The 13,574-nt window shown below is 39.7% G+C and overlaps 1 protein-coding gene across 1 annotated transcript in view; it reads right to left on the bottom strand.

Annotated features, from left to right (window-relative positions):
• PSMD1 (proteasome 26S subunit, non-ATPase 1) overlaps positions 1-13,574 on the bottom strand; it is a 71,788-nt gene that overhangs the window by 17,126 nt on the left and 41,088 nt on the right. Inside the window, exons 17-18 of the mRNA XM_035544836.2 lie at positions 8,531-8,645; positions 5,512-5,628 (exon numbers count right to left, since the gene is read on the bottom strand). Of these exons, the coding sequence (XP_035400729.1) occupies positions 5,512-5,628; positions 8,531-8,645 (232 nt within the window). The remainder of the gene's footprint in view (positions 1-5,511; positions 5,629-8,530; positions 8,646-13,574) is intronic.

The following is a 13,574-nucleotide window of genomic DNA, read 5'->3' as shown; positions in this document are numbered from 1 at the left end:
ACATATATGAATCCAAAGCAGATGAACAAAACATGCTGGCGCCAGGATGTCCCATGTCCCACCAGGAACCCACTAGCCGTGGTACTGGGACACTATGCAGAGCAGCAAGCTAACCGGGACACCTATGACTGCAAGAGACCAAGTGACAGAAACCTGGCTGAAACCTGAAAAACTGTTTTTTCCATTCAAAGTTTTACTTCAGCAAAAATGCTCTATGAAAGGGTAGGAGACTACCCAGCGTGGCCTTAGGCACCAGGCAAACCTAGATCAAAGAACTGACTCAACAGTCAAACATGTATTATCAGCCTACATGTTTTCCAGGCTATTTCTATAAAGCAAATGCTTCACAGCGATAGACATTTTGAACTAGATCAGCTCCCAGCTGTAAAACCTTCCCTGAAGCTGGGAAAAGCCTGCTTTGGCAGATCTAGCAGCAGCAGTTCAAGAAATTACCATCCTCACACAGCCACTGCTCCATCCCTTTGGAGAAAGTAAAACAGATTCAAACAAAAGCTCAGATTCAAACAAAAGCTCTACCTTTGCTGTTGTGGCAGCCGCCTCCTACAGGATGGATCAGGATGTCAACAGCTTCTGAAGCTGTTGAAACAAAACCTGTCAGAGTTTGTCTAGTAGAGCCCTTTAATCTGCTCTTGTTTTTCCTTCAAACCATGGCAATGAGCACATCCCAAATTACCAAATAGGTTTGTTTAATATGCTGTGAAACCCACAAGCTCTGTTTCCCCCCTCAAAAATCTTTGAGCACTTTTCCGAATGCTATAAAGTTGTAAATGTTATCAAGAAATTTATTTGGGCAACTTCCAGGAGGAACACTAAAACATGGGCAGTGACTCATTTCATCTTTCCTAACAATACACACACACCATTCTGATAATTAATGCTGGCCTAAACTGCATGCCGCTGATTTCAAATGAAGCCAAATGTGCAACCTTGGAAACACAGAGGAAAACACAGGCTTTAAGACATGAGAATGGTACAGCACCATTTCCTACCACAAGCCCGAGGGGCTTGTATTATTTATCATTTAATAGGTTGTTTACCACTTCTCTCTCTACCAGTCAACATCATGTATGCGAAGCCTAGGAGATCGTCAAGAATACGGCCTCTGTTCATTAACAGTTAGCCACAGGAAACGGTGACAACCAGCGTGTGTGATGCTTACTGCAAATGCAAATTCTTAAGAATAAGATTATTTAGGAATCTGGTTTTAATAAAACAAGATTCAAACTGCTTGTGTGCTTTTTCTATCCGTCTTCAAAAGTCAAAGCTGTTCTACCTACATGTAAGAACACACAGCATACAGAAACATCTAACAGTAACAGGCTTACGTGAAGGAAAGTTAAGGTGCTAATAGAACACTGCAAAAAACAGTCTTGCATCCTACCAAGACCTAGCATTTCATTTAAAAGAAGAAAAAAAGAACTATCAGGTCCTGACTTCCTCACATCTAAAAGATAATAGGCCATGATGGAAGGAGAAGGGAAGAAAATCTTTGAACTTGCTTATTATCTTCTCGGTCTGTAAAGACGACTACCCTAACGCAAAAACAGCAAAAGTAAATTCAATTCAAGATGTTAAGACATGTAGCATGTCTCACAAATTGCTGTCTTAATTGCCTTGCTGGTCACAAAAACATAACGAAGTTGCCATTGATTTCTGTTACAGTGATCTCATCATATCCATAATTTAGGATTCCATTTCACAAAATCAACTTGTTGTTCTATATCCTCCACTAATATGGCTCTTAAACGTATCAGCAGAGGTCAGGAAAAACCATGCTGGCTGGTCACAGAGGAATCTGAGTTTGTACACCAAAGAGACCAAGCCAGTTTTATACATGAGTTGCCACCCTTTTTAGCACTTAAGCAACTTCAAGTTCTAGAGACCTCCATTCTTCATTTATTAAAATACACCGCTTACTTCAACTGTTTAAACTGAGTGAGCACAAAGACAAATACAAAGAAAAGTGGAAAGCAAAAGTGATTCAAAGGTATACACCTACATTATATCACAACAAAAGAAATTTATTTTAAATAAAAATACTTTGATTATCAAATCTCTACTTATCACTGGCATTTCAGCATTGCAACACTCAGCTTTCAAAACTCCAATATTTTTTTGAAAATCTAAAGTTGTCTTTTTCCAATATTAGTTTTTTGTTTGTTTGTTTTTTAAAGAACACCTTTCTTTTAAGTCTCCTTTCTGGTATCAATGCAGAAGCAATAAAAGTACTTCGCAATTACAACCCAACCAGTCCTAAGGCAGGACTGCTGGTGTTTGGAGAACCACTAATGGTCCTGCACTAGATTCCAATGGAATGGGGTGGGGGAAACCAAGGCAATTAATTCCACGAGCAGGTATGGCAGCTTATTTGCTGTGCTCTACATGAACAGAAAAGTAAGAGCAAAGCCTGTTACTAGAACGTCTTGAGAAACATGTCACTGTCATTCCCCATGCCTCAGATTACAATGTTAACAGAAGGATGGAAAGAAAAAAATGCCTGAAACAGAATTTATAAGATCTCTTGGAAAGAAGGATAAAGCAGTCAACTACTCTATTTGCTACTCTCTTCCCAAGTTATCACAGAATTTAAAGTCCATCTAACTCAAAGCACACAGCTCACAAGAAGTCTACAAAAACACAAAAAACAGACAACACAAAACTGAAAAGTAATGACAGGAAGCTTGCCAGACTATATGCCACAATCTTTATAAAATCACTCTCTTGCATGCAAAGCATCTCAAAATATTTATCAGCAGTGAGACAATGATATGAAGTGTGTTTAAATGTAAAATTTCGCTTCTCGGTAACCCCCAAAGACAACAAACACAGCTTGTGGGACATAAAATCCACCATGCTCATCCTACTAGCTGCTTATCTAGCAGTACAAATACATACATCAGGTTATATGCTTGGTATACAATGCATCATCATGTGATTTAGGAGTTTAATTGGATTAAAATATGTCACTGTGATCCAAAAATGTCTTGTTATCTTAACTCTATCCTTTCACATGAGAATATTTTTTCTTTAGACTGGCAGAGAGCTCCAAAAATGTTTCCCATGGAAATGGGAATAATAAATAGCTTAACTGGCAGTCTATTCCTCACAATATTCCTTTCACTTCTGAGCAAGAAGCTATGATAGCTACTGCTAACTTTTGGAGAACCTTCTTCCTTCAAAAGAAGAAAAACTGATAGATTCTGTGTTGAGATCCTAAATCCTCAGATTATTTCCAGGATTCCTTATTTATAATCGTTAGGGTTTTTGGTTTTGTGTTTTTAATATCTGCAGCACTTCTATGACTGTGTAATGAATTGTTTTCTGTATCTATATTGTGTAACGCTGCTCAAATTCTAGCTTACAAACAGGGCCTTAGCATAAAGCTTTTTAAGTAACTATCCCCACTTTTAAACAAGCCACCGAACCCCAGACTGTACATCTCACCCTGTATTTGCTAGCACAATTTGCAACCCCTTTAGGAAGCCTACTTATTACACGTACCTCTCAAGTCAAGGTTAGCGGGACTCTTTGGGGAAAGAGATCTGGCTTGTTACACACCTAAAACAATCTGTATTTTTGCTAGCCATTTCTTCTGTCTGTACTTTTCTTTAAGACACAGACTCTCACCAATCATCTCATAAGGACTGAAAACTCATTAGACAGACTCAGCAAGTAATCCGTAACAGTCTTGGATGTCTGACTTGTTCAGACCAGCCCGCAATTGTGATCCCAATAGGATTAGTGTGCTTCGCAAACTAAAATGAATTTATTCTTAATGTCCTTTCACAGAAGAAAGTATCATCCTTATTCATTTCAGGTGTCAAACTGAGGCACAGGGGAGCTATACAATTTGCCCAACATCAGAGAGGAGTGCAGAAGAATGATTAAGCCTGATCTTACAGAATTGGGGTTGTTTAGTCTAGAGAAGAAGCTGAGAGGAGACTTAACTGCTTTTTACAACTACCTGAAAGGAGGCTGCAGCAAGGATGGTGCTGGTCTCCTCTCAGGTGAGAAGTGACAGGACATGAGGAAATGGCCTCCGTTTTTTTCAGGGGAGGTTTAGATTGGATATCAGGAAGAATTTCTTCAAGGAAAAGGTGATAAGGCATTGGAGCGGGCTGCCCACAGAAGTGGTGGAATTACCATCTCTGGAGGTATTTAAGAAAAGTGTGGATGTAGCGCTTAGGGACGAGGTTTAGTGCTGGACTTGGTAGAGATGTGGATGGTTGGATTTGACGGTAATTAGAGGTCTTTTCCAAACTAAATGATTCTATGATTCCTATACTTAGGGCTGGCATTCCAAGTACTAGACTAAGGCAGAAATGATGAAAACAAAAAGCAGTCTCTTCCCGAAGAAAGAATCACTCAGCTTCATGTTACATATATTTCATATCTTGGAAGATGAGGGGATCCTACAGATTTCTAGTGTTCTCCACTGTTTTATTCAGTTGAACTACAATTCTGATAATGCAAGTAATACTAATGCTAGATTCTACTCAGTGAAAATGGACTATTTTGGTTAATAATTTAAAGGAACAAACCATCTGCTAGCAAATCTTCATGTTCTGCAGCTTGGAAATACCCAAACACCTGTATCTGTAGATGGTCTTTGCTGACTTTCCCAATTACAGCTTTCCACTGGAAAAAGTCACACACACCCCCCACTTTCTCCCCATACGAACGGAGCAGAAAAAAGTGTCTGCTTTTATCATAGTTGTTTCTAAAGTGACGTTGATAAAAGCAACCCATATATGACAGATCAATAGCAAAGTACCAGCTACAACTCTGTCTCAGCACTCACCAGAGCAGATGAAATGTGAAACCTCAGAGCTTCTATTAATGTAGACTTTTAGTCTGTACAAATGTTTGCATATTATCATCTGTCATATATTCACAAAGCAATCTATTTTTAAAAGCTAAACACAGCACACGCAATTCTTTTTGCCTTCCGAGCAGAAAGACTCCATTAAAAAAAAATTATTTGCTATAAAGCAACTGAGACGGATCTGACAGCAGAAATTGCTTCACCTGGAAAGCATTTATCGAGCTACAAAGGAAGCATAGTTTTTTTACTGCTACCCTGTATGGTGGCCACATCAAAAATCAAGTTTAGTATCACAAGAAACAACTTCTTTACTAAACAACGGTTCTCACATAAATCACAAGTACAGAGGCCTCAATATATTTTAGTGGAAGCCAGTCACTTTGTATCGGTACAAGATGGTTTTAGACCTTTTAAGAAAGAGTATGTGTTCATGTAACAACTCGAGTTGAAATGCTGTCATCTACCAAGCATGTTTCTATCAGCATGCATCACTCCCCCATTCAAAGTGCGTGCTCTGATGCATGCAGGAGTTTCCTGCTATGCATTCAGCTATTGCTCTGAGGCACATACTCTCTTGACAAGACTTACATGCAGTGCTGAGACCTAATGACTTGGTATCACGTTTCCCACCCAGCAAGCTGGTATGCAAGGTATGCCACTATTACCTTTGGGCAGGTAATCTCAGTCTGCTGGATCATGATAAGGGCAGATGCAATCAGAGCTCCTTGACGTACATAGTTCACAGGATCATTTGTCATTGGCTCAAGCAAATTAATCGCTTCCTAAAAAAAAAAAAAGCATCACAAAGTTAATACTGCTATTTTCAGTACTCCAGGATCCAGTGCTTTAATCCTAGGTTATCAGATCGGTGCTGTCACATACATTTTAAAACATATTTTGCATGTTCTTGCTAAATAAAGCAGAAATCTGTATAGCTGGGGCTTTTCATCTAAAATTGGGCAGAAAAAAAAAGTGATGGATAGAACAAGATCTACCTGCAGAAGTAAGACACATTCAGCACATTAGAACTAATGACAAAGGTATGTCTTAAAATCTACTCATAAATTATACTTTCTCTGCCATTCTTCACAACAAAATACATCAGTATTACCTTCATTTTCCACTTAGGAACAGATGATCCTGAGATATCAAACATCATGTCAGAGGTTATAAAACAAGACAGTAAAGTAATCCAGGTCCCAAATTTTTGGCCTTACATTTTATTGTTAGAATCTGTAACATTCAGCAGCACATGAAAGCCCTCATCTCAAACTCACATCAATTGGGGCTGCCTATAAGCACATACGTAGTAAATCTAGGTTTTGAAAACATTTCAAAACATCTATTGCTTCTCCAAATTCACTAACTGCTCAGTTAAGCACAACAGGAACATGATCCACAATGGATCTACCAATAGGCGTTCATTTCAAAGCAGACATTGAATATGAATTATGAAAAACTATAAAGAGTCTATTGCAATATATGCTGCTTAAATATACCCAGGACCAGCACATGCAATTTGCAGACTTCTCAGACTAAATCATCTCTTTGGGAACATTTTTATTCTCTATTTACAGTTCTGCCACTTTGCAAGCCATGACTTAAACATACAAATAGTTATTACAGACACTAATTCATTTCTGCCCATCCAGGGTCCTGAGTGCACATTACACAAGACAACCAACCTTATCTAAACTCACTGCTGCCACAAGGAGATCCTCTCCTTCCTCAACTTCCCTTCAGTTGTACTGATCCCCCCCTTTCCTGTGCTAGCTGCAGCCTTCATCGCACCTTTCAGTGAGCTTTTCCAGACTGATAATTCAATAGAGAGCTATTCACTTTTTTTTGTGTTGTTGTCGGGATGAGTTTTCTCTGAGTTTGTGTCTGCATCAACTCCCTGGGGAGCTGGACATAACACAGAGGAAAAGGTGGCAAGAGGGACTGAGACTACCTGTATCAACAACAGCAAGTTGTTAGGGAGCTCAGCCAACCTTCACCACCCACACTCTTCAGATTTAAGTGGAATAAACCTTAAATAGCAGTTTGTACTGCCGTGGGCTGTACAGATTAATCTGGTCTGTGACAACCCAGGGGCTGTCTAAAAGCACTCAGAAATGTCACATGAAGCAAGCTGTTAGATGCTTTTTGGAACACAATGCAACAGTTTGACACCCACCCTAAGAAGCTGAAAGAGCTCTTTTAATCTATTATGTGATCTCCTGATTACAGAGGATGGACAGAATCACTTGGCTGTCTCTTGCACTGAGCTTTCACCTGTCCACACAAACTGAGGACATGAGCAAATGCAATTGAATGCACGAGTGTTCCAGCGTAAACCTCTCGGTGTGCTTCTGTCAGGGTGAGGCTTTTTACAAACAAGTTGACTTTATACAAAACACTATTTCTGAGAAAAACTTCTAGGATAATACCGTGCCCTTGCTTTTTTGCCACGTGAGCTAACTTCAAGGCTATGCTTCTCTGCCAGAAGGTATCACAGGTGACTCATTCTTTGGCTTTAATTCAACACCGTGTACAGAACATCCACCATGACAAAAAGCTTTCCAATCTCTGAAGTTGAGTATGTGGGCTTTCAAAACCTACTAATATAAGCTTCAGAAGATATGTCTGTGTATAATCAGATGATCTAGATCTTTATCACACAAAGTATCTAGAAATAAAACAGACTTTGTGCCACTAAAAGCATTTCCACTTAAATCAACTTGTCAGATGCAGCAGGTTAAAAATAATTAGCTCCTTGATTCCACCTTCCACTTGAGAATAAAGCAACCTGGATTAAAAATAGTATTTCAAGTTTGCTTTCAAGCCTGCATGCTTTGGATACTAAAGATGGCAGGCAGCGCATGTCAGCATTCTGCGCATTTCGCAGCACAAGTGACGTGCTGTGGAATCTCGTGTGCAAGAGCCAAAGAACTAACGTTTAATACCAGCTGAGGAAGGGATGATACAGATAAATGAGAGATTTATCAAAGACTTGGAAGCGAGAAATATTATTTTCACGTGGTCAGTCTATGTACCTATCTCAAAACTGTGATTCGGTATCAGTACAGACTGTATACAGATCTGGGAATGCTTCTACTCTAAAAGCACGCTGCCACCCACTGTGAGTTATCTTTCACCAATACTTCTAAATGGAGAGTAAAATTTACTGGCTGTATATTATTCACCTGAAAAAATGGTACATTTCACTGCACTTCGCTCTACATGGATCTTCCGTGAATTATGTACCACAGAAAAGAAGAAAGGAACTAGGAGTTATGCAAAGTACTTGCTCTTTTCCCATTGCTGGCATCCCCCATCCCCCTCTAAAGTGATGTGTACAAGATCAACTCCAAAGGCAAAGGAATAATGATTTTGGAGTACTGAATATGCATTTAATATTGAGTAGCAACTGACAGTAAGAAAACTCCAAGAAAGGTTTTAGAGACAAAATTCCAAGAACGTGGCAATAACATATAAAAACATTCTTCTACTTTATCTGTTCTGTACAAGCAGGAAAAGAGTCTTTATGCCCAGGACAGTTAAAAAATGTAAAGAAGTACTGCTCTCCTCCAGCTGGCTAGGGATGTGCACGTGCAAGAAATCTGATCTCTGTGCATGACATTTCTGCACAAATGTTGCTATGGAAGGAGACTGAAGAAAGAGTGGACGACTACTGGTCCTCACCTTGTTTCCAGTGCCCGCACAGCAGATACCCAAAGCCATGGCAGCTCCATAACGCACGTGGGGATTGTAGCTCTCTGACAGCAAAGAAACCACACTTGGACACTGCTCAGGAGTCCTAAAGGAAGGCAAAAGACAACGTTATTTCTTATTATTGTTCTTTAAAAATTGGAGACTTTACCCTGCTCATACTGGAAAACTTAAATTGTCCTTCCACACAGTATGTTTTGCATTTCTCAAAATATATCTGGAGGAGTGGAACAGGTGGACTCAAGAGAACTGGGAAGAGAGCGCAGATGAATAAACTTCCCCATCCTAGCAGATATGACACACGGTTCCCACTATTAAAATCTTCCTTTTTAGTGCACATTTTTTTACATAGACATTAAAAAGTTACCCAGCAGAATGACATACCTATTGAGACAGGTCTTTCTCTCTAGAAATCACACTGTTGTGACTGACTTTCTACTACCAGGTGTATGCTCTGTGAGACACACAGTACTCAACCTTCCATAGGCAGACACAAAACCCACCTCCAGTATTCAGACATCCTTTAAGCTTGGTGGATTCCAAACTGCCTTTTGCAACTACTGCTTTTGCTCACTCTTCTTCACCTCCAGCTAATGCAATCAAGTCTTGTGAGGAAATGCTGATAAAACACACTTCTGATCATTTATCATTGTATCAGCAATGTGTACTGTTGCCTCCTCACAATACCATGCTGTGATATTGCCCTCTTTCAAGAGATCTGAACTGAGTGTGTATGTCCCACCCCTCACCATCTGAGATACAGTGTCTTGCTGGCCATTACTGCAACAGAACTCCTAGCCCACTGCTGGGAAAGATGAGAGATAGCCCTTAATTTTCGACAGAAGAAGCACACATCGCTAATGCAAAGAGTCTCGTGAATATTAAGTATTTCTGAAATATTCTAAAGCTCATTTGCAGGTGTGGATATATACTCATTTTCCTCCTGTCTTTGTAGTTGTACTGATCACTCAGTTAATTCTGATGCCCTATGAGACATTTCATAATATTGTACACTGCCGGTTTTAGCATTTCTAATGCAGCAAAGACAAAAATGTTTTTAAAATAAGCATGTTTCATACACATCTGCCTTCTGAACTCACAGGCACTGCAAGCACATCCACCACAGCTCATCTTTTCCATCTACCCAATCTCATGACACCACAAACACAAGAGCAATGCAAGAATGCATTTGGCAAGTACGTGCTCATGAAAGGAAAGATGGGAAACTATAAATTGCAAGAGATTAAATTACAGCTGGTTTCAAAGTGCGTATCTTCCGGTTATCTACTCCATTTCACTGCCTCGCAGCCCAGACTAGCTTTGTAGCCGGCACACTTGCAATCCTAAACACAGTCTTGCGAGTCATTTACATGACTATAAGCCTATTTCAGATCAAAACGTACAAATGAAAACTAAGGTGTTCTTGGCTCTTGGCATTCAGTTCTCAGTTTGTAATATTGGCTCTTCTCACCTTTGCTGTACTGAAAGATGAAGGTGGGTGGCAGTAGCTGTGGTACACAGGAACTATAAATCATCACGCTGTATTATTAGGCACCTATCAAAGTGCTCAACCAACTCAAGACGTAGGAATGATATTACAGAGTATGCTCCAGCACTGTTTTTATTTAAATGCATCCCTGAATCATTGAAAACAGGTAAAGGCACCTCAAGCAATAATATATTCTCTTTGTTCATTGTGACTGAGGACCCAAGGCAAGCTCATATGACCATGTACATACTTCAATACTGCACTGCGCAGATCAGCTAATTTCTACTCTAGCTATTATCTCTTCCCATTTCAACACTTTTCCCACAGTGTCCTTTGATAACTAGCCCTAAACTCCTGCTTACACTCCCCTGTTCTGCTGATCGCAGACAAGCAGCACCCACCCAAGCTCCAGTCCTGCTTCAGGCACTGCAGAAGGGACCTGAAGGCACCCACGTTTCACAGGCTACTCAACCCACCAGCAGTCTATTTCTTCATGAGTTTTCCTAAAACACTGGGGGTGGGAGACATGACAAAAACAGAAAAAAACCACCACGCACACAAGAAGAGAGGAATAGCTGGAAGCTCTGCTGCCTCTAAGGTTCAGCTGTGATGGGGAACATTAAGCAAAGGAAAGCTGGAAAACAAAACAACTCTGTCCCACAGGCTAGCAGCAGAAGTGAAGACTATAAACTAAAAGGCACGTTTAAAACTACCTGTCAGTCTGTTGGTCAAATAATAGCTTGAATGCTGACAACGTTTACTAAAAATGAGCTGATGTGGAGACTGGGAAGCACAAATCCTGTAATAAACGAGCGCAAGCATTCAGCTGCACGGAAGATTTCAGCTCTCGAACAAAGACTCTTAACACCTTTGTGTTTGCTTAACTTCAGCAAATGTTGAACAGGCAGATTGTGAGCCAAAGAAGAGAAAAACATCTTCTGGCAAAGATGTAATTATGCACTTAAAGCATTAATCATTAAATTCCTGCTCAGAAAGCTGGATTTTATAGAATCATTAACTTGGACGGATTTTTGTGTCTGCAGGGTCAGAAGTTCCAGCACAGCTTTTTTATAAAATCGGAATTAACGCACACCAATTGATTACAGAATTCCTAGTCAGATTTACATTATTTGTTGCCATTACTTTCTTGTTTGTTTGCTTGTTTTTCCTCAAATCTACCAATAAAACAGTCAAACATTCTGACAGGTGGCCTTCTGTAAATCCATTTCGGGAGCTGAAGTTATTGAAGAGATCCCACCACCACTTTCCTCAGTCACACAGTCTTCTCAACCCTGCAACCTTCAAAAAGTGCTTTCCCACTTACTAGAGAACTAGAAGGCAGAATCACAAGCAGGTAGGGGAATCTGAAGAGCCTTGTAAAAATGCTTATCAGAGGAAAAGGACTTCAATATACAAGAGCACTGCTGGCATTGATGTTACAGCTGTAACACTTGTTTGCCTGCTTCATTGCTGAGATGCTTTACAAAATCTTACACACTGTCGCTAGAAGTTTAGCTAACATAAACCCCAAACCACACTTAGTAAAATTCATAAAACTCAAAACAATTCTGTCAAACGATCAAAGGAAAAATTTAAAATGCTCTCATATGCAGTTACAGCCTGCAATCTTGCTCCTGTGGCATTATTTCCAACTAGTAATCCAATTGAGGAATATGCTTAGAACGTGATCCCGCTCTCCTTCTGCTATCCTGAGGTTTCCAGCCCTCAGTTTGAGCCCAGCCACGCGAACTGCTGACTTGACATTCAGCACAACGGGGAGGCAGCTCTGCTGCTGCTGGAGGCAGTTTCCACTCCACCAGGACCAGACCCCATGCCGGTTCCCAAACCTACTGCACCCCTCCAGCTCCCTGCTGGACACCTCCACTGCAGCTTATCAGAGGTCCCACTCAGCAACGGGCTACTCCTAGAGTTAGTGAGGGCATCTGTCATTACTGCAAATTAAACAGACGATAACAACGCATGAAAAAAACAGAATAACATCTGGAAATTTAGTGGGCAGAAGTTTCACCTGCAGACTGCCCCCCTCTTAAAAGTCAGAGTAAAAACTCTAAGCTTGGAGTATGTTTAATATATTGTGAGGCCCAAAGCAACATATCATGGTCCTCTATTCTGATCTTCCCGTAACAGAGGCCAGTAATTCCATCCCACAAATTCCTACGTTAAAGGCCGAGGCACATCTCTAAACTGCCCATCTTTCTAAGATCTACAGCCCAATATCTATTTTTAAACCAAATTATCTTTAATGCACCGGTTCCTTCCTTTATTCCTAACACTGGTTTTGCTCAAGCAGTTTGCTTTTGCAATTACATTTTACTACAACAGCAAAACAACAAACCAACTGCCTGATTATTCCCTTCATTTTCATTTGAGAATTGCTCAACTGCTCCTACGTAAGCCATCGAAACAAATGTCAATGAATCCACACCCATATCCAAAAAACAACATCATAACTTGCTTCACTTTATCCTCTCTGTTATCAGGAAATGAAATTAAGCCAAAGAAGCTTCACAAGTTTTTTTTCTATAGACTTCTACACAGTAGCTGGCTACAGATTTGTTTCCAACCAATGCCAGGATAAGTTTTATTGTTGTGATGTTTGGCCTGCAGATGAAGGACTCGCTCCAAGGTTCAGTTTGGTTTGTTTGAGAAGCCATAAACAAAACCTTAAAAAAATCAGATGCACCAAGACAGTAATGAGAGATTATCAGCAAAACATAGCAGCTAGCATTTTATTAGTTTTACTCACCAACTGGTTCCTCTCAAAACTACCACAAGAAACAAACATCCTACTTAACTGAGGATTTTGAATCTTTACTGAAATGGACAGAACGCAAAAGCACTGGCTAACTCCTGCCCTGTGACCTCAGCTTTAGCCTCAACTTTGATCTACTTCTTAGGGATATTCATCTCTTGGGTATAATCAAATGTGAATCAAATATGACATTTATATATATGTATATATATAAATATTATATATAAAAGGCTGACACTTAGCTTTTAATTGCCCTTGAGTTTCTGAAAACTAAAGTAAGTAGATTTTTTTTTTTTTTTTTTAAGTAGCTCTACTTGGAATCTGTAAGGTACCTAACTTGTGGCTTTTCTAAAGGTAACTTACATCTGCAGATACAAAATCATAATTCTTTACAGGATTTGCCTATGAGAGCCTTATTGGCATACTAAAAGATAAGAAACACTGTTAGGTACATTGATCGTTTAACTTTTTTTTTTTTTTTTTGGTCCAAGAAGCATACACCCATACCACAAGACAAGCTAAAAGCTCTGATTGCCACATTTTGAAGCACTTAGTTTCTTAGATTACATCCCAGTTAGAATCACATTCAAATACCTTTGTGCAATTTACCCGCAATTTTATGACTTAACACATCTTGAAGGGTAGAGGATTATTGCCATTTCTATTTTAGCAATATTTGAACATGAAACCATGTTTATGCATAAAAGCTAGCATCAATAAGTAAATAAACAGAATGCTGAAAATAAGCCATCAGA

This window comes from Cygnus atratus, chromosome 9 (assembly GCF_013377495.2).
Source record: "Cygnus atratus isolate AKBS03 ecotype Queensland, Australia chromosome 9, CAtr_DNAZoo_HiC_assembly, whole genome shotgun sequence".
NCBI classification, from domain to species: domain Eukaryota; kingdom Metazoa; phylum Chordata; class Aves; order Anseriformes; family Anatidae; genus Cygnus; species Cygnus atratus.
Note: the sequence above shows the minus strand (reverse complement) of the source record. Positions and strands in the feature narration are given on the sequence as shown.